The 23,896-nt window shown below is 45.9% G+C and overlaps 2 protein-coding genes across 4 annotated transcripts in view; both read left to right on the top strand.

Moving 5' to 3' along the window:
• Window positions 1-392: 392 nt before the first annotated feature.
• ctsa (cathepsin A) lies at window positions 393-15,364 on the top strand. Its single transcript, XM_088071299.1, has 14 exons — window positions 393-553; window positions 2,222-2,388; window positions 8,254-8,365; window positions 8,451-8,501; window positions 8,892-8,978; window positions 10,383-10,538; window positions 10,647-10,823; window positions 10,934-11,025; window positions 11,106-11,184; window positions 11,265-11,413; window positions 11,611-11,686; window positions 12,971-13,060; window positions 13,637-13,738; window positions 15,028-15,364. Exons 2-14 carry the CDS (start codon window positions 2,222-2,224, stop codon window positions 15,109-15,111), a joined length of 1,422 nt encoding a protein of 473 aa, XP_087927425.1. The 5' UTR covers window positions 393-553; the 3' UTR covers window positions 15,112-15,364.
• A 140-nt stretch (window positions 15,365-15,504) lies between these two features.
• The window catches only part of LOC121956838 (potassium voltage-gated channel subfamily KQT member 2-like), a 28,310-nt gene continuing 19,918 nt past the window's right edge, over window positions 15,505-23,896 (top strand). For 2 of the 3 annotated variants that reach the window (XM_088071292.1, XM_088071294.1), the window contains exons 1-2: window positions 16,262-17,134; window positions 17,995-18,145. In XM_088071292.1, coding sequence (XP_087927418.1) covers window positions 16,999-17,134; window positions 17,995-18,145 — 287 coding nt within the window. In that variant the 5' untranslated portion in view covers window positions 16,262-16,998. Of the gene's footprint in view, window positions 17,135-17,994; window positions 18,146-23,896 lie in introns of all 3 variants that reach the window. The other variant, XM_088071297.1, reaches the window with a different exon arrangement.

Raw genomic sequence — 23,896 nt, forward strand, 5'->3', positions numbered from 1 at the left:
TCTGCTCATTTTTGTCCCTGAGGAGATTCTGGTTGGACACATGGGTTGGACAGCAAAGACACATTAAATCATCTGACAGCACAAAAAATAAAAAAATCTCCAAAAAATTCAAAAATTCGGTGAGAAAACCCAAAATGGAATAATAGATTATTAAGTTAAATATTGACAGATTATTGGATCTATTTGTTCTTCGATTTATAGATTACTCATCGACAGATTAATGGATGAATGAGAAGAAGTTAGGTCGTTTTTTTAACCCTTTGTTGTGACAAAACAATACTAACCATCATGCAACGCGCTCAGTGAGACGGCGGTCCAAACTGCGCATGTCTGTCTTAGCCAAACCCTTCAAAATAAACGCGTCGGGCTGTCAGAGTGAAGCTCTTAGTTTGTAAACATGTCATGTGACCATCCGCTGTCATGTGATCAGCTGTTATTCTTGATAGTCGGCAGCTGCGGTCATATGAGCTTCACCTGCCGAGCGGACTGAGACAACCAGGTGAGACAAGCAGGGGAGACGGGAGAAGAAGAAGAGACAGAAGAAGGGGAAGACGTGAGTCCGTCTACGTTCAGAACTCCGTTTGGTTTTTCTTGATTTTAGCATTTAGCCTGAAACTCAACCGTTTCCGGGTCTCGAACCTGTGGACAGAAACTGACCTCAATGTGTTTGGGTCATATTTTCAGTTTGCAGTTTGAGTTAAAGGACAGTTTCTCTCTGTGGACAGTTAGTCTGTGTGGACAGTTTGTTTCAGTGGACAGTCAGTCAGACAGAGACACTCTGCTCCCGCCATGTGTTGTCTGCCAAACCTCATTCAGAAAGAGCTGTATTTAACGTTCATCTCTCGTCTGAAGAAAAACTTGTCGTTCATGAAACAAGTATGACACAAATTCTGAATCGGAAAAGTTTCGCGATAACTTCGGTTTAAAGAAATTTCGCCATAAACGTTATCATCTGTTAACATCGTGTGTTTTGGCCCCTTCATTCAGTCCGGCACCATTTTGACATTATTTCCTCAAAGTGATTTAATGAGTCACGACTGAAACATTTTAACAATCAGGAAGTTGTGATAAATTCGGCGGAAAGAAAACCGGACAGAGTTTTAGAATCAGCTGATTTCAGGAGGAGTTGCTCTGCTTCCGTTCCGCCCGCATAATCACCTTCATGCCAAACTTCATTTAAAAATCTCCAAATTAAATCTTTTTTCCTTTCCTGGTTGAAAAGGATCATTTCATAAATCCACACAGGGACACATATTGATTCAGCAACAACTTCTGATAAATTCTGCTGCTCCCGTTTCTGCCTCAAACAAACTTTAAACATCAGTTTCTGATTCCGGTGTGTCAGCTGTTAGCCTGAGCTAACGTTAGCCGGCTCACAAAACTGTCTGACGCATTTAAACGTACTGCTCGGCGCGTGAATCCTTTATCGCGATGTCCACCAAACTCCATGACAGATTTCATCATTTCAACTTTAATTCTCTCACCGGGAGGAAACGGTCAATTATTGAACGCTAACCGAGTCGTGTTATTATATGATGACTTGTTGTGATAAATTCGGCTCATAGAAATCAGTCAAAACAATGAAAAAAAAAATAAAACGTTGATGTGTTTCCTGCCGCCCTGCAGCGCCCCCTGCCGCCTGCTTCAGACTGCTCTCCGAACCACATGATACATTAAGGGACTGTGGTTCATTTATCAGAGCAGGGGGTGAAGCAGCCCTGGCTTTGGAGGGCATGTTTTTTTTTTTTTAAATGGCAATAATAAAGTAAGAACTCCCCTTTTTAAGAAATAATGTCCAAAAAGAAAAAACAGTTTAAGAACCGAAAACAGAACTTTAAAAGAAAGAAACCAGGAATAAAAAATACATAATTTTTTAGAGTAAAATATTCACCAAAAGAATTTAAAGGGAAAAAGCCAGAATTGCCAAAATAATATAAGAGAAAAAAATTGACAAAATCTTTTTATCAGGAAAAAAAAAGGATTCACCAAAAAGATAAATTGTCAGATTTCCTTAACGAAAACTTGCCCTCGGGTTTTGAAGGCAATAAACCTAAAATGCAGCCATTTAAAGTTGTCCGTCCCTCCCCAAAAGCCCAAATAAAACCATCGGTCCCTCCACAGGGCTGAAATATTATTTAACAATCCTCCCCCATGAATAACCAACAGTCAGCGCCCCCTGCTGTCTGCGCTCACAGCTCACACACTTCCTGTTGTGTTTCAGATGCAGGCCACGGCGTTGCTGTTTTACTTCCTGTTTTGCGTGGTGGGCGGAGCCGCGGCGCCGGCAGCAGATGAGGTGACGTACCTGCCTGGTCTGCAGAAACAGCCGAGCTTCAGACAGTTCTCTGGATACCTGAACGTGGCCGACGGGAAACACCTGCACTACTGGTCAGCACCTGAAACAGACACACACACACAGACACACACACAGACACACAGACAGACAGACAGACAGACAGACAGACAGACAGACAGACAGACACACACACACACACACACAGACAGACACAGACAGACAGACACACACACACACACACACACACACACACACACACACACACACACACACACAGACACAGACAGACAGACACACACACACACACACACACACACACACACACACACACACACAGACAGACAGACACACACACACACACACACACACAGACACAGACAGACACACACACACACACACACACACACACACACACACACACACACACACACACACACACACACACACACACAGACACAGACAGACAGACAGACACACACACACACACACAGACAGACAGACACACACACACACAGACACGCACACACACACACAGACAGACACACACACACACACACAGACACACACACACACACACACACACAGACACACACACACACACACACACATATACAAACACACACACACAGACACACACACACAGCTGACCAGAGCTGCAGTGTAGTTAAGTACATTTACTCAAGTACTGTATTTGAGTACAAGTGTGAGGTACTTGTACTGAACTTCTTATCACGTCACAAATTAAGATTTTTGCATAAGAACTCAGTGAGTTTATAACATCTGATGTTTGTCATCAATAAATTACCAACATTTGCACAACAAAACCAACGAGCCGTCATCTGGTTCATCAGCTGATAAATATTTCATGAACATTTAACTCATTGTCTTTTTTTTTTTTTTAATTAATCTAATTTATTTTTTATTTATTTTTTTGTTTTTGGGGTGTTTTCTTCCTTTATTAATTGAAGGTGTTTTTTGTTTCAATTTTGAAGTAATTGAGTTTTGTGGATGTTATTTTATTTGTCTGGTGTGTTTTTCTATTTTTTTAATCATTTTGAAGTTTGGGGCTGTTTTTTTTGTAATTTAAGAAATAATTTTTAGGTTTTTGTGTGTTTCTAAAATTAAAAATTGAATAATTTTACTGCAATACTTTAAGTAATTTTTCTTGATTATACTTACTTACTTTTACCTTTAACATTTTCAGTGCAGGACTTTTACTAACAGTATTTTCAGGGAGTGGTATTAATACTTTTACATTAGTAAAGATACTGAATATTGCCTCCACCGCTGCAGCTGACGCACATGAGCATCTTGTTGTTGTTGTTTTCAGGTTGTTGTTGTTGTTGTTGTTGTTGTTGTTGTTGTTGTTGTTGTTGTTGTTGTTGTTTTCAGAGGTTTTTTCCAGAAAGGAGTTTTGGGGTCCAGATCAGCTGATCTGAATCCGTCCAATCAGCTCTGAGCGTGTTCACTCTGAGTTCGGCGCGTGCACGACCTCCATAAAAAGCCGTCATCCACGGAGTCCCGATACCTCGATTCACCGCGGCGACCGCTGACAAACAGAAACCGAGCTCCTCGAGCCCGTCGGAGCTCGAGGTCCTCGTGCTGCCTACGGAGAACACGAGCCCATATTTAGGAAGAAAAGTAACAGCTGCAGCAGCTGAGGAGAGAAAAGCATCATGGGAGAAAATCGCCGCCCGTGTCGTCTGTGTCAACTCGTACGTTTGAACGCACGCGTGCGTCGAGCGAACACTAAGCGCGCTTTATTAAAACGGCGGCGTGCAGGTGAAGCAGTGAGGGAGAGGATAAATGCTGGTCTTCATCTGGGTTCAGGCCCTCAGGGGGAAAACGCTCACTGAAGCAGCTGAAAATGAAATCTATAAAAACATCGTTCAGAAAAACTCTGTGATATCCGTTTCAGAAAGAGAGTTAAGAGTTAAGTCAAACTCAGAGTCAGTTACCATGGTAACAGACTCAGACAGTCACCATGGTAACTGACTCTCTGAACATAACCTGCTTGCTGGCAGGTTTTCGAGAAGAAACGCAGAGTTTCTACCTGTCTCCTCCCACCTGAAGCAAACTGTCAGACACGGGTTGTCTGTATTTTAGCAATCTGATCAATATCGAAGCAGAATTATTTTGCAGCGTCTTACGTCAGAAGAGGATTTACAGACTTTGATTGGATGTGCTCTCATTCCCTGATGATTATTTGTTATAACAGCACAGTTTTTAATTACAATCAATCATTTATCTTTATAACATTTTATGGCTCACCAGTCTCACACACCGCAGACATGCGCTCACATCAGAACACATGTTGTGCATCGTGCTGCGTTTTTATAAATAATATTTCATTGAATTTTCATACACACATCACCACATTTTAGTCTATAAATCAATGAGTAGGTAAAACATATAAACACATTTTTGAAGGAAATATAACATGAATATATCCAAAATAATAAAATAAAACAAAACTCCAATAATAGATTAAATTTAAAAAGCATCCATCAGGCTAAAATACCAACATACGATAAAAGACAGTAAACCAAATCAATAATAAATATCAGTGAATAAAAGTCCCGTCCCCACACGTGTGTCACCATAATCTAACCCACAATCATCACAGTAACTCTCAGGCCCATAAACAAAGCTCCTGTGGTGTTTTTGCTGTGAGCTTTATATCAATATTAAATATGAATGTCCTCAGCAGGACATGAGTCCAGAGGACATTTATGTGTCCAAACAGCATCCTGTTGGCCTTTAAACGACTACACGTTCAAACGGCCGCCGAACGAAGATTTACTCCGTTTAACGTCAAATACGAATCAAACCAAAGTGAGGTTTGAAAGTGAAATCTGTCGACCTTTCTGAACGATGTTTTTATAGATTTCATTTTCAGCTGCTTCAGTGAGCGTTTTCCCCCTGAGGGCCTGAACCCAGATGAAGACCAGCATTTATCCTCTCCCTCACTGCTTCACCTGCATGCCGCCGTTTTAATAAAGCGCGCTTAGTGTTCGCTCGACGCGCGCGTGCGTTCAAACGTTCGTCTCACAGTAAATCAGCTCAGAGTTCAGAGTCACAGTCAGAGTCTGATGAACCTCCTGTCTGGAAAAACCCCTGTTGGTGTTGTTGTGTTTTTCAAAGCGAGTTGTTGCTGTTTTTCAGAATGCATTGCTGTTGTAGTAGTTCTCAGTGTACAGTTGTAGTTGTAGTAGTTCTCAGAGTGTACGGTTGTAGTTGTAGTAGTACTCAGAGCGTACAGTCATTGTTCTTTGTTGTTTTCAAAGGGAGTTGTTTTTTCAGAGCGCATTGCTGTTGTTGTTGATATCTAATCTCCCCTTTATTTCTAAAATCCTTGAGAGAGTGGTTGCTCATCAGCTCTGTGTCTTTCTCCAAGACAAAAGTTTATTCGAGGACTTTCAGTCAGGCTTCAGGGTTCATCATAGTACAGAGACGGCACTAGTAAAAATGAATAACGACTTATTTATCGCTTCTGACACGGGTCTGGTCTCTGTATTAATCCCATTAGATCTCAGTGCCGCATTTGACACCATTGACCATCAAATCTGGAAAACTTAATTGGCCTTAAAGGAACGTCACTAGCCTGGTTTAAGTCATACTTATCAGATCGTTCCCAATTTGTTCACATCAATGATCAACCCTCCGTACATACAAAGGTCTGCTTTGGAGTGCCACAGGGTTCTGTGCTTGGACCAATCCTTTTCACTTTATATATGCTTCCTCTAGGCAACATAATTAGAAATCACTCTGTAAATTTCCATTGTTATGCTGACGACACGTAATTCTATCTATTTATGACACCAGATGAAACTGATCAGCTATCTAGACTTCAAACATGTCTTAAGGATGTAAAAGCCTGGATGAGCCGTAATTTCCTGATGTTGAATTCAGACAAAACTGAAGTTATTGTTCTTGGCCCAAAACACCTCAGAAGCTCCTTTTCCAACAATTTAATTTCTCTAGATGGCATTACCTTGGCCTCTAGCACAACTGTAAGGAACCTTGGAGTTTTATTTGACCAGGATTTATCCTTTGCCTCCCATATAAAACAAACTTCAAGGACGGCTTTCTTTCACTTGCGTAACATCGCAAAAATTAGACATATCCTATCCCAAACAGATGCTGAAAAATTAGTACATGCATTTGTCACCTCTAGACTGGATTACTGTAATTCCCTATTATTTGGTTGCCCCAACAAATCTCTTAGGTCTCTCCAACTGGTGCAGAACGCTGCTGCTCGTGTTTTAACGGGAAGCAAGAAAAGGGATCATATTTCTCCTGTTTCAGCTTCTCTGCACTGGCTCCCTGTGAAATCCAGGATTGAATTTAAAATCCTCGTCCTTACTTACAAAGCTCTAAATGGTCAGGCTCCGTTTTATCTGTCACAGCTCATAGTTCCTTACCAACCCTCAAGATCACTGCGCTCTGAAAGCAGGGGTTACTTGTGGTTCCCAAAATTTCAAAAGTAGGTTAGGAACCAGAGCCTTCAGCTACCATGCTCCTCACCTATGGAACCATCTTCCATTTTCGGTCAGGGAGGCAGACACCGTTTCAACTTTTAAGGGTAGACTTAAGACCTTCCTCTTTGATAAAGCTTATAATCAGGGCTGGCTCAGGCTGCCTGGACCAGCCCATAGTTAGGCTGACATAGGTTTAACCTGCCGGGGGACTTCCCCTGATACGCTGAGCTCCTTTCCTTCTCTCAATGCTGCCATCAGAAATCATGCTTGTCTGTTAACTGCATTGCCATGTGCAAGCTTAGCTTAGCCTCAGTAGTTTAGTTTAGCCTCAGTAGTTTAGCCTCAGTAGTTTAGCCTCAGTAGTTTAGCTTAGCCTAACATCTGTGATACTCTCACTACCTGGGGCTCGCGATTACAGAGCCTGGGTCTGTTGAACTGCACTACGCTAATCCTGTTGCCTCTCGGGAGCGTTCCTGCTCCCTTGTTTCCTAGTTTCCCTGGATCCTGGCCGTAACCTTGACTGTACCTGACCGTGGTGATAGCTGTGCTGATGCTGTGATCCTGCCTTTGGACACCTCCCTATCAGCATATGCATGAAACTGTTATCTTCGCCCTCAACATCATCATAGAGTGCATTTAATGATTTCACACCTATCGTTATTGTAATATGACGGGTCTGTTTCCATTATTGCCGTGCCTCTCTCCCCCTCTCTCCCCTCTCCGCACCCCCCTTTCCTTTTTTGCCATGATTGTATTTCATTTGTTATTTACGACATCTATCACTCGTCTGTCCGTCCTGTGGAGGGATCCCTCATCATCCTCTACCGCTCTTCCTGAGGTTTCTTCCTTTTTTTTTCCTGTTACAGGGGTTCTTTTTCAGGAGTTTTTCCTCTGTGATGTGAGGGTCTGAGGGCAGAGGGATGTCGTACACTGTAAAGCCCTCTGAGACGAACCATGTTTTGTGATAATGGGCTATATAAATAAAACTGACTTGACTTGCTGTAGTTGTTCTCAGAGCGTAAAGTTGTTGTTGTTTTCAGAGCTTACGGTTATTGTTGTTGTTTTACAGAGTGTGCAGTTGTTGTCATTGTTGTTCTCAGAGTGTACAGTTGTTGTCATTGTTGTTCTCAGAGTGTACAGTTGTTGTCATTGTTGTTCTCGGAGTGTACAGTTGTTGTCATTGTTGTTCTCGGAGTGTACAGTTGTTGTCATTGTTGTTCTCGGAGTGTACAGTTGTTGTCATTGTTGTTCTCGGAGTGTACAGTTGTTGTCATTGTTGTTCTCGGAGTTTACAGTTGTTGTCATTGTTGTTCTCAGAGTTTACAGTTGTTGTCATTGTTGTTCTCGGAGTGTACAGTTGTTGTCATTGTTGTTCTCGGAGTGTACAGTTGCGCTTGTTTTCAGAGCGTGTTGTTGTGGTTGTTTTCAGTATGTAATGTTGTTGATTACAGAGCGTGTTGTTGTTTTCGCCTTCAGGTTCGTGGAGTCCCAGAACAAACCATCCACTGACCCGCTGGTGTTGTGGTTGAACGGCGGCCCTGGCTGCAGCTCTCTGGATGGACTGCTCACAGAGCACGGACCCTTCCTGGTTGGTACCCTCTGACTCCGCCCACCTGACTCTGTGATGCCAGTGTGATGTCACACCTGCTGACCTCTGATCTCTGCGGTTTCAGATCCAGGATGACGGAGTGACGCTGCAGTACAACGAGTACTCCTGGAACAAGGTCAGTTCATCTCTGCGTGCCGTCATGTGACCTTTACCATCATGAACCGTGTGACCACAGCAGGTGACAGCTCATTGGTTGAAACATTTGACCCACTGAAGGACTGTCTGTGAGTCACACTCAGAGGTTCGCTATGAGTCCTGAGTGTCGACTGGACCAGGGGGACCCAACCAGTCGAGTGACAGTTTGTGAACACAGTGTCACTGTTAGACATGGTGCCCAGTTCAATCATCAATCAATCTATCAATCAATCCATATGTGCAGAGTTCTTTCACTGAGCTCAAGGAAAATTGACAGACTTCCTGATGTACAGACCATAATTTTTTGGGTGAAGTATTCTTTAATGTAGCTGTTAGTCCTGAAAACTGATTGGTTATTTGTTCCCGACAGATCGCCAACATGTTGTACCTGGAGTCTCCAGCAGGGGTCGGCTTCTCATACTCTGACGACGGGAACTACATCACCAACGACACAGAGGTCAGTGACCCCAAATTTGGCCCCTGACAGGGTCCCTGGTGGCCCTCAAAACCATTTTCTAATTGACAATAAAAATAAAATGATTGACACTATGAATAGTTTTTGTCCTTTTAGTATCCATAAGGTGCCAGAGTGCATAAAACGGCGTGAAAATGGAGCCCCCACACCCCCAACAGAGAGCCTAGGTTAGAACCAAATGTCCTCAAATCCTGGATACATGTATGGGGCGCCATGACTAGCCCCTGGCCCCGTGTCATTTCGCAAATGTGGCCCCCAAGCAGAGCAGATTGAGTATTGCTGGTCCAGACTCTTGAGCAACTGATTGTGCTGCAGACGTGAGGACCTCATGTCAGACTCATCTTGTGTGTTTGAGGTTTGCTGGAGGTGGTTCAGGTGTCAGGTCCTCTCTGTGTTATTGAATGAGGGTCCTTCAGAGTCAAGTCAAGTCACTTTTATTTATAGAGCCCATTTTCACAAAACATGGTTTGCCTCAGAGGGCTTTACAGTGTACGACATTCCTCTGCCCTCAGACCCTCACATCACAGAGGAAAAACTCCTGAAAAAGAACCCCTGTAACAGGAAAAAAAGGAAGAGCGGCAGAGGATGATGAGGGATCCCTCTTCCAGGACGGACAGACGTGCAATAGATGTCGTAAATGACAAATGAAGACACAGGATACATTGTAGGCGGCTTGTATGTTGAAGCTGGTTTGTTCATCATTCCCGCCTTAATGCGGAGCACTTTACCCCTCTGTCAGGGAACAGAGGAAACTCCAGAGGACCGTGTCCCTACAGGTGGTGGTGTACCTGAGGACACCCGGTCCCCTGGTACAGAGCAGATCCCTCTCTACAGTCTGTCAAAGCCCAGGGACCTCAGAGATGATCAGGGGCCACATCAGCCCGGGACCTCAGAGATGATCAGGGGCCACATCAGCCCGGGACCTCAGAGATGATCAGGGGCCACATCAGCCCGGGACCTCAGGAATGATCAGGGGCCACATCAGCCGGGGACCTCAGAGATAATCAGGGGCCACATCAGCCCGGGACCTCAGAGATGATCAGGGGCCACATCAGCCCGGGACCTCAGAGATGATCAGGGGCCACATCAGCCTGTGCAGGAGACTGAATTGAAGGCACCAAAGCTTCAACCTGCCAGGGGACAAAGACTTGTTGACTCTCTCCAGGAGGCTGAGGCATCGCTCCTGAGCTGGTCCACCTGATCAGAGTCCTTAAGTGTTTCACTGCCGTCCTCACTAATAAAGAGGAGCTGCTCTGACAGCTTCCCCCTGAGGATCCACGTGCCCCAGGACTTGATGTGCTCCTGGTGTTGTCTGTCGGTCGGGGTGTTGTCCGTCTGTGTGGATGTTGTCTGTAAGGATGCTTAAAGTGTGTTTTTCCCCCTCAGGTGTCGATGAACAACTACCTGGCTCTGAAGGAGTTCCTGCGTCTGTTTCCAGAGTTCAGCAAGAACCAGCTGTTCCTCACTGGAGAAAGTTACGGAGGAATCTACATCCCGACGCTCGCTGAGAGAGTGATGGAGGATGCCAGCCTCAACCTGCAGGTACAAACACTGCAGTCCTGTCCTGTGTTTGTTGCTGTCTCACCTGTCTTGTGTTTGCTGTGGTCTCACTTGTCCTGTGGTTGCTGCTGTGTCTCACCTGTCCTGCAGGGCGTTGCCGTGGGAAACGGGTTGTCGAGTTATGAGATGAATGATAACTCTCTGGTGTTCTTTGCCTACTACCATGGCCTGCTGGGAAGTCAGGTGTGGGCGGAGCTTCAGAAGTTATGCTGCAGCGACGGAAAGTGCAACTTCTACAACAACCCCAACACGAACTGCACCGACACCGTGAGTCTCAACCGGTCTGAGCCGGATTTATCAGGTGGAACAGTGGGTCTCAGGTGTGTCTCTGGTATGTCTCAGGTGTTGTGTGTCTCTGGTGTTTCTCTCTCCTGCAGCTGTCAGAGGTTCAGCATATGGTCTACAGCTCAGGACTAAACATTTACAACCTGTACGCTCCGTGTCCAGGTGGAGTCCACCAGAGAGTCAGGTAAGCTGTGACCTTTGACCTGTGAGCTGCTGCAGGTGTAGTGTGAGCTAAGAGGTTGACTTCCTGTTATTGTTTGTCAGCATTGATCAGGGCAAGCTGGTGATCAGAGACCTGGGGAACTCCTTCATCAGCCACCCGGAGACTCGGCTGTGGAACCAGGTGAGTGTCTCGTCCTTTCATGTGCCCTCACCTGACAGACTGGTACAGACCAGGTGTTCTCCTCTCCCCTGTGTGAGCAGAAGTTACGAAGTCTGACGTCTCTGCACCTGTCCGTCCGTCTGGACCCCCCCTGCACCAACTCCACCCCCTCCACCCTCTACCTGAACAACCCGTACGTCCGAGCCGCTCTGCACATCAGCGCCAAGGCCCTGGACTGGGCCATGTGCAGGTAACACACCTGGAGACACACACACACACACACACCTGGAGAGACACACCTGAAAACACACCTGCACACACACACACACACCTGCATAAACACCTGGAGAGACACACACACACACACACTTGGAGACACACCCTCCATCCCATGCTCTCTCGTGCTCAGCTATGCTCACCTGTGCTCACCTGTTCTTCCTGTTGCAGCTCTGAGGTGAATCTGAAATACGGTCGTCTCTACCTGGACGTCAGGAAACAGTACCTGAAGCTGCTCTCTGCTCTGGTCAGTCAACACAACACACCTGTACACCTTTTTATGATGATGATGATAATAATAATAATAATAATGATAATAATAATAATAATAATGACAATAATGACAATTGTAATTATTTTGGTATCAAATAGAAACAGATATTCCAAACAATAATCCAGTCAAAGTGATGAATGATAATAAGTTTAATATATGGGATGTTGCATACACAAAGGCTGGCAGTTCTGGAGTCACTCAAGAAGAAATGGGAGGAAGATTTAGGTGAACAAATCTCAGAAGAACATTGGGGGAAAATAATTGGCCGAATCTGTTCCACTTCTATATGCCTTAAACACTCAGTAATTCAATTTAAAATTGTACACCGTCTTCACTGGTCTAAGGCAAGACTATGCAAGGTTAAAGCAGATCTTGACCCTACCTGTGATCGTTGTCGACGGGAGCCTGCTACCTTAATACACATGTTTTGGACCTGTCCAAAGCTGAGCTTTTTTTGGGAATCCATCTTTAATACCTTGTTGAAGGTTTGTAATTCCTCACTGGAACCATGCCCATTTATTGCTCTGTTTGGAGTGACTCTAAGAAATGTCAGCTTGACTAAGCTACAAACCAATATGATAGCTTTTTGTACTCTTTTAGCAAGAAGAATGATATTACAAAAATGGAAAGATGCATCACCACCTGTATATACACGCTGGGTGAGAGAGGTCACATATTACATTCAACTGGAAAAAATTCGATACACTTTAAAAGGGTCAATTCGGAAATTCTCTATTGCCTGGCAGCCCTTCCTGAACTATTTAGAGAATGTGAATGCAGATAATATTGAATTATAGCACGCATGTGTGTACGTATTCAGTATGTATCTATGTATTAATCTTGATTTAATTATCTACCTTATGTGGTTTACTTATATATATATGTATATATTTTTATTTAATTATATAAATATTTTATCATATATATATGTTTGTTTTATTTTATTTTATCTATTCGTTCATTGATTTATTGATTTCTTGTTTTTTTTTTTTTTTTTTTTTTTTTTTTTTGTCTGGCCGTGTTCGGATGTTGGTGTTGGGGGGGGGGGGGGGAGAGTTTGTAAAATGAATATGTATATGGTCGTTTTTTTTTTTCTTAATATGTTAATAAAAAAGACCTTGATCAAAAAAAAGTGATGAATGATGAAATTCCTGATTCGAGCCAAGGTGTGACGTCTGTGAGCTCTGATTGGCTGGTGTCCAGGTGGGCGTGGCATGTAGATCCAGGTGTGTGTAAACTGTGGTGTTGTCTGTGCAGAAGTACCGGGTCCTGGTCTATAACGGGGATGTGGACATGGCCTGTAACTTCATGGGGGACGAGTGGTTCGTTGAGTCTCTGCAACAGCAGGTAACACCATACTGATCAATAATCAATAATTAATATTATGATAAATGGACAACAAACAGTCCCTAAGTTCAAGGTGTGTGATGACATGGGTGTGTCTCTCAGGTGTGATGATGTGAGTGTGTCTCAGGTGTGTGTGGATGTGGGCGTGTCTCAGGTGTGTGTGGATGTGGGCGTGTGTCTCAGGTGTGTTGTGAGCGTGTCTCAGGTGTGTGTTGACATGGGTGTGTCTCTCAAGTGTGATGATGTGGGCGTGTCTCAGATGTGTCGATGTGGGCGTGTTTCTCAGGTGTGTGTGAATGTGGGCGTGTTTCTCAGGTGTGTGTTGACGTGGGCGTGTTTCTCAGGTGTGTGTTGACATGGGCGTGTCTCTCAGGTGTGTGTGGATGTGGGCGTGTCTCTCAGGTGTGTGTTGACATGGGCGTGTCTCTCAGGTGTGTGTGGATGTGGGCGTGTCTCTCAGGTGTGTGTTGACATGGGCGTGTCTCTCAGGTGTGTGTTGACATGGGCGTGTCTCTCAGGTGTGTGTGGATGTGGGCGTGTCTCTCAGGTGTGTGTTGACATGGGCATGTTTTACAGGTGGAGGTCCAGAGGCGTCCATGGCTCTACGATGACGAAGACGGCCGGCAGGTCGGAGGCTTTGTCAAAGAGTTTGACAACATCGCCTTCCTCACTGTCAAGGTAAACTCCTTCATGATCCTGTGATGTCATGCAGGTGTGTCTGTGATGTCATCCACGTGTATCAGTGCAGGGGGTGGAGCTATGCTGCTGCTCAGCTTTCATTGGTCCGTGCTGCGCAGGGTCGATGGCTGCTCGGTGCGTGGCAGTCACATTGTGTGCAAGCTCTGATGTCGTGAGTGGATGGCGGCCGCAGATTTTAGAGCCAGGCGCCGCAGCTGAAGGGCGCAGGGCATGACGGGAAACGTCTGGCTCAGCTGATCGGACAGCTGATTGGTTGAGATGATGACTCAACAAAACAATGTCTCCGGTCAGATTTCTGTTTGAGTTGAATCTGAGAGGACAAACCTGTCTGAAGGGTCTCTGTGGACTGAAGACGGCGGTTACAGAGACTGTATAGGTTTGTCAGGAACTGTCCACAGTCCACAGCAGCAGCACGTCTGAAATATCTAAAGCTCTGAATCTGGTTTCTGTCGGGAACAATTGATCAGCAGAAGATTTTTATTGGTCACTTTTTCTCACTGAATGTCTCTGCCGTCTCCTGTCTTGTTTAAACTCTTTAATGTCCTTGGCGTCAGAGATGGACGTTTAGTTTCTGTCCATCGTTTGGCAGATCAGAAACGCGTCTGCAGAGAACTGACAGACAGCTGGTTTGTTGATTGACGGTCAGGTCTGTCTCAGTGTCCTCGTCCTCTCCTCTTCAGGTCAGGTCTGTCTCAGTGTCCTCGTCCTCTCCTCTTCAGGTCAGGTCTGTCTCACTTTAAACAGACGGCTGTTAGCCGACCTTTGAACTCTGACACGTGATGACTTAAGCTTCTTCTGCTTGCCGGCTGTTGATGTTACCATGACAACATGATGTCTAACAGGGAAACGCTGAAGGTGTAACCTCGGGCCAGGATTGCCATGATGACCTTCAAACACATTTTTATTTTCTAAAAAACCAAAAGTTTATCGATGAGGAGAAAAGATTTTTAGATTTCGAAACGTTAGAGTCATTTCAGTCGTCACGTCGAATTATTACCGGAGCCGGTTCACAGCTGGATCCGGATCCAGACTGACGACCAGATCCTGATCCTGATCCAGTTGTGGCCCAAATCCGGATCCAGACTGACCTGCCGTCTGGTCTGGAGTCCAGACTTTGAGAACGTCTGCTCTGTTGTTTATCAACACGGGACTGTTGTTGTTATTGTTGTTCTTATGTATTTATTTATATTTATTTTAATGATTTATTTTGTATTGATTTTCAGTGGGACTGTTTGTCACTTTGACCTCTGACCTCTGTCGTCCTGCAGGGTTCGGGTCACATGGTCCCATCAGATAAACCAGTCGCTGCCTTCGCCATGTTCTCCAGGTTCATCAAGGGTCAGCCCTACTGACCCTCTGACCCCTGACCCCTGCTCTGTTTGGACTCTTTGGGCTGCCGTACTTTTTTTTTTTTTTTCTATCACTGCCAACCAATCAGTACAGAAATGAAACCGCTCAACCTTGGCCAATCACATCGCTCCTCCTGGTCGTCTCCTCTGGTGATGCATTGCCGTGGAAACTAGCGCTGCCATCAGTCAGCTTTTTGAATGTGAAACTTGTTTTTGTTGATTTTGTGAATTAAAAATAAAGTTTTTGGAGTTTGGAGACTGGTGGTTTCAGATTTATAGTAGATCTGTGATATGTATAAGCCACGCCCACCGCCCTCAGAGATGACCTCATCATGATGAGGTCATCTCTGATGTCATATTTGTTTACATAGCTTGACCTTTAAAGGGACATTTCGCCTCTTTTCAAAACCAAGTTCTTACAGTCATGAAAACCTGGAAAAGTCCTGGAATTTGCGAATAGGAATTTCCAGTCCTTGAAATGTTTTGGTAAACTAAAGTCCTGGAATTTTGTTTCTCAGACCTGTTAAATTTATTTGATTTGTTCAGGGACCGTTGGACGGTTTTACAGTTTCTAGTTGATAAATGTTTGGGTTTTTTTTAAAAAGAAAACAACACAACACAAACCCCAAAAATGTTTCAAGAAGGTAAATCTGATATTCTTCAAGATCAATCTGATATTCTTCAAGATAAATCTGATATTCAAGATCAATCTGATATTCTTCAAGAAGATAAATGGCCAAAATCTTTTCTTTAATTTTTTTTTAAATGGACTCAAAGCCATCTGTAAAAAATGTGCACAAAGGCTGATTAATACTCCTCCTCCTTCTGCTCCTCCACTCCTCCTTGCTCCTCCTCTTTTCCTCCTCTGCTCCCCTCAACCTCCTTCCTCCTCCCCTCAATGCTCCTCCTCCTCCTCTCCCCCCTGCTCCTCCACCTCCTCCTCTGCTCCTCTCCTCCTCCTCCTCCTCCTTGCTCCTTTCCTCCTCCTCCTCCTCCTCCTTGCTCCATTCCTCCACCTCCTCCTCTGCTCCTCTCCACCTCCCTCCTCCTCCTCTCCTCCCTGCTCCTCCACCTCCTCCTCTGCTTCTCCTCCTCCTCCTCTCCTCCCTGCTCCTCCTCCTCCTCCGCTCCAGATTTGGCTGTGGGAAGTAACTAAGAACATGTACTGCAGTAGAGAAGTGAAGTATTTGTACTTTTCTTGAATCAGTTTTGTCTCAGAACATTTGACGTCTGAGGCTCTTTAACCCTTTAACGTCTGCAACAGGTCAGACGTCTACGACTCACCAAATCAAACTGATCTGATCAGAAAATCTGTCCTTATTGATCAATTTGATTATTTAATGATCAGTTTATAGTTTTGTGTCTGATTTTTTTTAAATGTCCTTTTGTTTACCTTCAGTGAACCAATCACAGCAGCTCCTTCCTGTGATGTCACAGCCCCAGCTGCCTCTCCTCCGGTTGCCACGGTTACCAGTTTCAGATGACCCGGTCACCATGGTGACGGGCGGAGATGTCACAATGTTACACACACACACACACACACACACACACACACATCCTCTGGGTCTATTTCTTTTCACCGCTAATCAATCTGATCACGTGATCTTTTTTTTTATCTGCGCTGATCAATAACCGTCAGTGACGTCATTCCACTTCCTCTTCGTGCGGGAAGTCGGTGAGGAGAGAAAAAGCTGCTGATCAGCCAATCTGCTGCCTGTCTAACGCTCTGCGGTTCTATTGTCCTCCATCACCATCCTCCTCTCCTCCTCTCCTCCTCATCCTCTCCTCCTGTTCTCCTGCTCCGCTCCGCGGCAGCGATGCTCCCGCGGGGCCTGGCCGGCCTCGGTGCAGTGTTTGCGGGCTGGCAGTAGCTCGCTGCGGCCCTCCGTCATGGTGCAGAAGTCCCGGAACGGCGGGGTGTTCCCCGGAGCGCAGGCCGACCAGAAGAAGCTGAAGGTCGGCTTCGTGGGTCTGGAGGCCGGGGGGACCGAATCCAGCAGGGACGGAGCTCTGCTGATCGCTGCAGGTACACATCCTGTGTGTGTGTATGTATGTGTGTGTGTGTGTGTGTGTGTGTGTGTGTGTGTGTGTGTGTGTGTGTGTGTGTGTGTGTGTGTGTGTGTGTAACTAAATGAGGTTTTTCTGATGATGTCATGTAAACATGAGAACCAGGTGGAAACATTGCTGGATGTAATTGATATGGACCTGCAGGTTTGGAGCAGCCCGGTTAGAGAATGTCAGACAGGTGCTGAGCTGTGATTGGCTGATGCAAAGTGACTGAATTCATTAAAATGTAACTTTGTTTAAATAAATAAATGAAACGGTTAAAATCATCACAGACGCTTTGAACCATTTCAGCCTGAAACCACCAGACAGCTCATCAATCAATTATATTGATTACAACATTTATCAGCAGATCTACTCCAGACAGCTGTTTGTTTCATCATGTTTAACCTGTGTGACGTGTAGTTTCCGTCATGTTTAACGTGTGACGTGTAGTTTTCCTCATGTTTAACCTGTTTGACGTGTAGTTTTCGTCATGTTTAATCTGTGTGACGTGTAGTTTCTGTCATGTTTAACGTGTGACATGTAGTTTCCATCATGTTTAACATGTGTGACGTGTAGTTTTCCTCATGTTTAACCTGTTTGACGTGTAGTTTTCGTCATGTTTAATCTGTGTGACGTGTAGTTTCCGTCATGTTTAACGTGTGACGTGTAGTTTTCCTCATGTTTAACCTGTTTGACGTGTAGTTTTCGTCATGTTTAATCTGTGTGACGTGTAGTTTCCGTCATGTTTAACGTGTGACGTGTAGTTTTCCTCATGTTTAACCTGTGTGACGTGTAGTTTCCATCATGTTTAACATGTGCGACGTGTCGTGTGTTGAGGCGGGGAGGAGGGGCCTCGGCGGCAGCGCAGCAGCGTCTCTGGAGGAAAGAAACCTCCGAAGAGAAACGCTCTCTACAGACGGCTGCAAAACTTCCTGTACAATGTCCTGGAGAGACCGCGAGGATGGGCCTTCATCTACCACGCATACGTGTAAATGCACACACGCCTCAACACACACACACACACACCCACACACCTACCTCTTGCTGATCTGTCCTGACCCTGCCTCCTCTCAGTGACTCTGTGACTTCAGTGACTCTCGGTGACTTTCAGTGACTCTCTGTGACTTCAGTCACTCTCATTGACTCTCTGTGACTCTCGGTGACTCTCTGTGACTCTCTGTGACTTCAGTGACTCTCTGTGACTCTCTGAGACTCTCTGTGACTTCAGTGACTCTCTGTGACTTCAGTGACTCGCTGTGACTCTCTGTGACCTCAGTGACTCTCAGTGACTCTCTGAGACTCTCTGTGGCTTCAGTGACTCTCTGTGACTTCAGTGACTCGCTGTGACTTCAGTGACCTCAGTGACTCTCAGTGACTCTCTGAGACTCTCTGTGGCTTCAGTGACTCTCTGTGACTTCAGTGACTCTCTGTGACTCTCAGTGGCTCTCTGTGACTCTCAGTGACTCTCTATGACTTCAGTGACTCTCTGTGACTTCAGTGACTCTCAGTGACTCTGTGACTTCAGTGACTCTCTGTGACTCTCAGTGGCTCTCTGTGACTCTCAGTGACTCTCTATGACTTCAGTGACTCTCTGTGACTTCAGTGACTCTCAGTGACTCTGTGACTTCAGTGACTCTCAGTGACTCTCAGTGACTCTCTGTGACTCTCTGTGACTTTAGTGACTCTCTGTGACTTCAGTGACTCTCAGTGACTCTCAGTGACTCTCTGAGACTCTCAGCGACTCTCAGTGACTCTCTGTGACTTCAGTGACTCTCTGTGACTCTCTGTGACTTCAGTGACTCTCAGTGACTCTCAGTGACTCTCAGTGACTCTCTGTGACTCTCACTGACTCTCAGTGACTCTGTGACTTCAGTGACTCTCTGTGACTCTCAGTGACTCTCAGTGACTCTGTGACTTCAGTGACTCTCTGGGACTCTGTGACTTCAGTGACTCAATGTGACTTCAGTGACTCTCAGTGACTCTCAGTGACTCTCAGTGACTCTCTGAGACTGTCTGTGACTTCAGTGACTCTCAGTGACTCTCTGAGACTCTCTGACTCTCAGTGACTTCAGTGACTCTCAGTGACTCTTTGTGTCTCTGTGACTTTAGTGACTCTCTGTGACTCTGTGACTTCAGTGACTCTATGTGACTCTCAGTGACTCTCAGTGACTTCAGTGACTCTCAGTGACTCTCTGTGACTCTCTGTGACTCTCAGTGACTCTGTGACTTCAGTGACTCTCAGTGACTCTCAGTGACTCTCAGTGACTCTGTGACTCTCACTGACTCTCAGTGACTTCAGTGACTCTGTGACTTCAGTGACTCTCCATGACTCTCAGTGACTCTCAGTGACTCTCTGAGACTGTCTGTGACTTCAGTGACTCTCAGTGACTCTCTGAGACTCTCTGACTCTCAGTGACTTCAGTGACTCTCAGTGACTCTGTGTGTCTCTGTGACTTTAGTGACTCTCTGTGACTCTGTGACTTCAGTGACTCTCAGTGACTCTCAGTGACTTCAGTGACTCTCAGTGACTCTCTGTGACTCTCTGTGACTCTCTGTGACTCTCAGTGACTCTGTGACTTCAGTGACTCTCAGTGACTCTCAGTGACTCTCAGTGACTCTCACTGACTCTCACTGACTCTCAGTGACTCTGTGACTTAAGTGACTCTCAGTGACTCTCTGTGACTCTCAGTGACTCTGTGACTTCAGTGACTCTCAGTGACTTCAGTGACTCTCTGGGACTCTGTGACTTCAGTGACTCTCTGTGACTCTCAGTGGCTCTCTGTGACTCTCAGTGACTCTCTGTGACTCTCTATGACTTCAGTGACTCTCTGTGACTTCAGTGACTCTCAGTGACTCTGTGACTTCAGTGACTCTCTGTGACTCTCTGTGACTTTAGTGACTCTCTGTGACTCTCAGTGACTCTCTGTGTCTCTGTGACTTGAGTGACTCTCTGTGACTTCAGTGACTCTCAGTGACTCTCAGTGACTCTCTGAGACTCTCAGCGACTCTCAGTGACTCTCTGTGACTCTCTGTGACTTCAGTGACTCTCTGTGACTCTCTGTGACTCTCTGTGACTTCAGTGACTCTCAGTGACTCAGTGACTTCAGTGACTCTCCATGACTCTCAGTGACTCTCAGTGACTCTCTGAGACTGTCTGTGACTTCAGTGACTCTCAGTGACTCTCTGAGACTCTCTGAGACTCTCTGACTCTCAGTGACTCTCAGTGACTCTCAGTGACTTCAGTGACTCTCTGTGACTCTCTGTGACTCTCAGTGACTCTGTGACTTCACTGACTCTCAGTGACTCTGTGACTTAAGTGACTCTCAGTGACTCTCTGTGACTCTCAGTGACTCTGTGACTTCAGTGACTCTCAGTGACTTCAGTGACTCTCTGGGACTCTGTGACTTCAGTGACTCTCTGTGACTCTCAGTGACTCTGTGACTTCAGTGACTCTCAGTGACTTCAGTGACTCTCTGGGACTCTGTGACTTCAGTGACTCTCTGTGACTTCAGTGACTCACTTTGACTCTCAGTGAATCTCCGTGACTCTCAGTGACTCTCTGTGTCTCTGTGACTTCAGTGACTCTCAGTGACTCTCAGTGACTCTGTGACTTCAGTGACTCTCAGTGACTCTCAGTGACTCTCTGAGACTCTCAGCGACTCTCAGTGACTCTCTGTGACTCTCTGTGACTTCAGTGACTCTCTGTGACTCTCAGTGACTCTGTGACTTCAGTGACTCTCAGTGACTCTGTGACTTCAGTGACTCTCTGTGACTCTCTGTGACTCTCTGTGACTCTCAGTGACTCTCAGTGACTCTCAGTGACTCTGTGACTTCAGTGACTCTCAGTGACTCTCTGTGACTCTCTGTGACTCTCAGTGGCTCTCTGTGACTCTCAGTGGCTCTCTGTGACTCTCAGTGACTCTCTGTGACTCTCTATGACTTCAGTGACTCTCTGTGACTTCAGTGACTCTCAGTGACTCTGTGACTTCAGTGACTCTCTGTGACTCTCTGTGACTTCAGTGACTCTCTGTGACTCTCAGTGACTCTCTGTGTCTCTGTGACTTGAGTGACTCTCTGTGACTTCAGTGACTCTCAGTGACTCTCAGTGACTCTCTGAGACTCTCAGCGACTCTCAGTGACTCTCTGTGACTCTCTGTGACTTCAGTGACTCTCTGTGACTCTCTGTGACTTCAGTGACTCTCAGTGACTCTCAGTGACTCTGTGACTTCAGTGACTCTCCATGACTCTCAGTGACTCTCAGTGACTCTCTGAGACTGTCTGTGACTTCAGTGACTCTCAGTGACTCTCTGAGACTCTCTGAGACTCTCTGACTCTCAGTGACTCTCAGTGACTCAGTGACTTCAGTGACTCTCTGTGACTCTCAGTGACTCTGTGACTTCAGTGACTCTCAGTGACTCTCAGTGACTCTCTGTGACTCTCAGTGACTCTGTGACTTCAGTGACTCTCAGTGACTTCAGTGACTCTCTGGGACTCTGTGACTTCAGTGACTCTCTGTGACTTCAGTGACTCACTTTGACTCTCAGTGAATCTCCGTGACTCTCAGTGACTCTCTATGTCTCTGTGACTTCAGTGACTCTCAGTGACTCTCAGTGACTCTGTGACTTCAGTGACTCTCAGTGACTCTCAGTGACTCTCTGAGACTCTCAGCGACTCTCAGTGACTCTCTGTGACTCTCTGTGACTTCAGTGACTCTCTGTGACTCTCTGTGACTTCAGTGACTCTCCATGACTCTCAGTGACTCTCAGTGACTCTCTGTGACTCTCTGTGACTTCAGTGACTCTCAGTGACTCTGTGACTTCAGTGACTCTCAGTGACTCTCAGTGACTCTCAGTGACTCTGTGACTTCAGTGACTGTCAGTGACTCTCTGTGACTCTCAGTGACTCTCAGTGACTCTGTGACTTCAGTGACTCTCCATGACTCTCAGTGACTCTCAGTGACTCTCTGAGACTGTCTGTGACTTCAGTGACTCTCAGTGACTCTCTGAGACTCTCTGACTCTCAGTGACTTCAGTGACTCTCAGTGACTCTGTGTGTCTCTGTGACTTTAGTGACTCTCTGTGACTCTGTGACTTCAGTGACTCTCTGTGACTCTGTGACTTCAGTGACTCTCAGTGACTCTCTGTGACTCTGTGACTTCAGTGACTCTCAGTGACTCTCTGTGACTCTGTGACTTCAGTGACTCTCTGTGACTCTCACTGACTCTGTGACTTCAGTGACTCCCTGTGACTCTCAGTGACTCTCAGTGACTCTCTGTGTCTCTGTGACTTCAGTGACTCTCTGTGTCTCTGTGACTTCAGTGACTCTCTGTGACTCTGTGACTTCAGTGACTCTCAGTGACTTCAGTGACTCTCTGGGACTCTGTGACTTCAGTGACTCTCAGTGACTCTCAGTGACTCTCTGAGACTCTCAGCGACTCTCAGTGACTCTCTGTGACTCTCTGTGACTTCAGTGACTCTCTGTGACTCTCTGTGACTTCAGTGACTCTCCATGACTCTCAGTGACTCTCAGTGACTCTCTGTGACTCTCTGTGACTTCAGTGACTCTCAGTGACTCTGTGACTTCAGTGACTCTCAGTGACTCTCAGTGACTCTGTGACTTCAGTGACTCTCTGTGACTCTCTGTGACTCTCTGTGACTCTCAGTGACTCTCAGTGACTCTGTGACTTCAGTGACTCTCCATGACTCTCAGTGACTCTCAGTGACTCTCTGAGACTGTCTGTGACTTCAGTGACTCTCAGTGACTCTCTGAGACTCTCTGAGACTTCAGTGACTCTCTGTGACTCTCAGTGACTCTGTGACTTCAGTGACTCTCAGTGACTCTGTGACTTTAGTGACTCTCTGTGACTCTGTGACTTCAGTGACTCTCTGTGACTCTGTGACTTCAGTGACTCTCAGTGACTCTCTGTGACTCTGTGACTTCAGTGACTCTCAGTGACTCTCTGTGACTCTGTGACTTCAGTGACTCTCTGTGACTCTCACTGACTCTGTGACTTCAGTGACTCTCAGTGACTCTGTGACTTCAGTGACTCCCTGTGACTCTCAGTGACTCTCAGTGACTCTCTGTGTCTCTGTGACTTCAGTGACTCTCTGTGTCTCTGTGACTTCAGTGACTCTCTGTGACTCTGTGACTTCAGTGACTCTCAGTGACTTCAGTGACTCTCTGTGACTCTGTGACTTCAGTGACTCTCTGACTCTCAGTGACTCTGTGACTTCAGTGACTCTCAGTGACTCTCAGTGACTCTCTGTGACTCTCAGTGACTCTGTGACTTCAGTGACTCTCAGTGACTTCAGTGACTCTCTGGGACTCTGTGACTTCAGTGACTCTCTGTGACTTCAGTGACTCACTTTGACTCTCAGTGAATCTCCGTGACTCTCAGTGACTCTCTGTGTCTCTGTGACTTCAGTGACTCTCAGTGACTCTGTGACTCTGTGACTTCAGTGACTCTCAGTGACTCTCAGTGACTCTCTGAGACTCTCAGCGACTCTCAGTGACTCTCTGTGACTCTCTGTGACTTCAGTGACTCTCTGTGACTCTCTGTGACTTCAGTGACTCTCCATGACTCTCAGTGACTCTCAGTGACTCTCTGTGACTCTCTGTGACTTCAGTGACTCTCAGTGACTCTGTGACTTCAGTGACTCTCAGTGACTCTCAGTGACTCTCAGTGACTCTGTGACTTCAGTGACTGTCAGTGACTCTCTGTGACTCTCAGTGACTCTCA

Source organism: Plectropomus leopardus, chromosome 2 (genome assembly GCF_026936395.1).
Source record: "Plectropomus leopardus strain MGB_pleo_1.0 chromosome 2, ASM2693639v1, whole genome shotgun sequence".
In the NCBI taxonomy this organism is placed as follows: Eukaryota; Metazoa; Chordata; class Actinopteri; order Perciformes; family Serranidae; genus Plectropomus; species Plectropomus leopardus.

Excerpts from the sequence above, each read along its gene's own strand:
- ctsa (XM_088071299.1), top strand. The coding sequence starts at position 2,222 with ATGCAGGCCACGGCGTTGCTGTTTTACTTCCTGTTTTGCGTGGTGGGC. Across the intron at positions 8,979-10,382 it reads ACATCACCAACGACACAGAG|GTGTCGATGAACAACTACCT; the intron begins GTCAGTGACCCC and ends TTTCCCCCTCAG. Across the intron at positions 11,026-11,105 it reads GGAGTCCACCAGAGAGTCAG|CATTGATCAGGGCAAGCTGG; the intron begins GTAAGCTGTGAC and ends ATTGTTTGTCAG.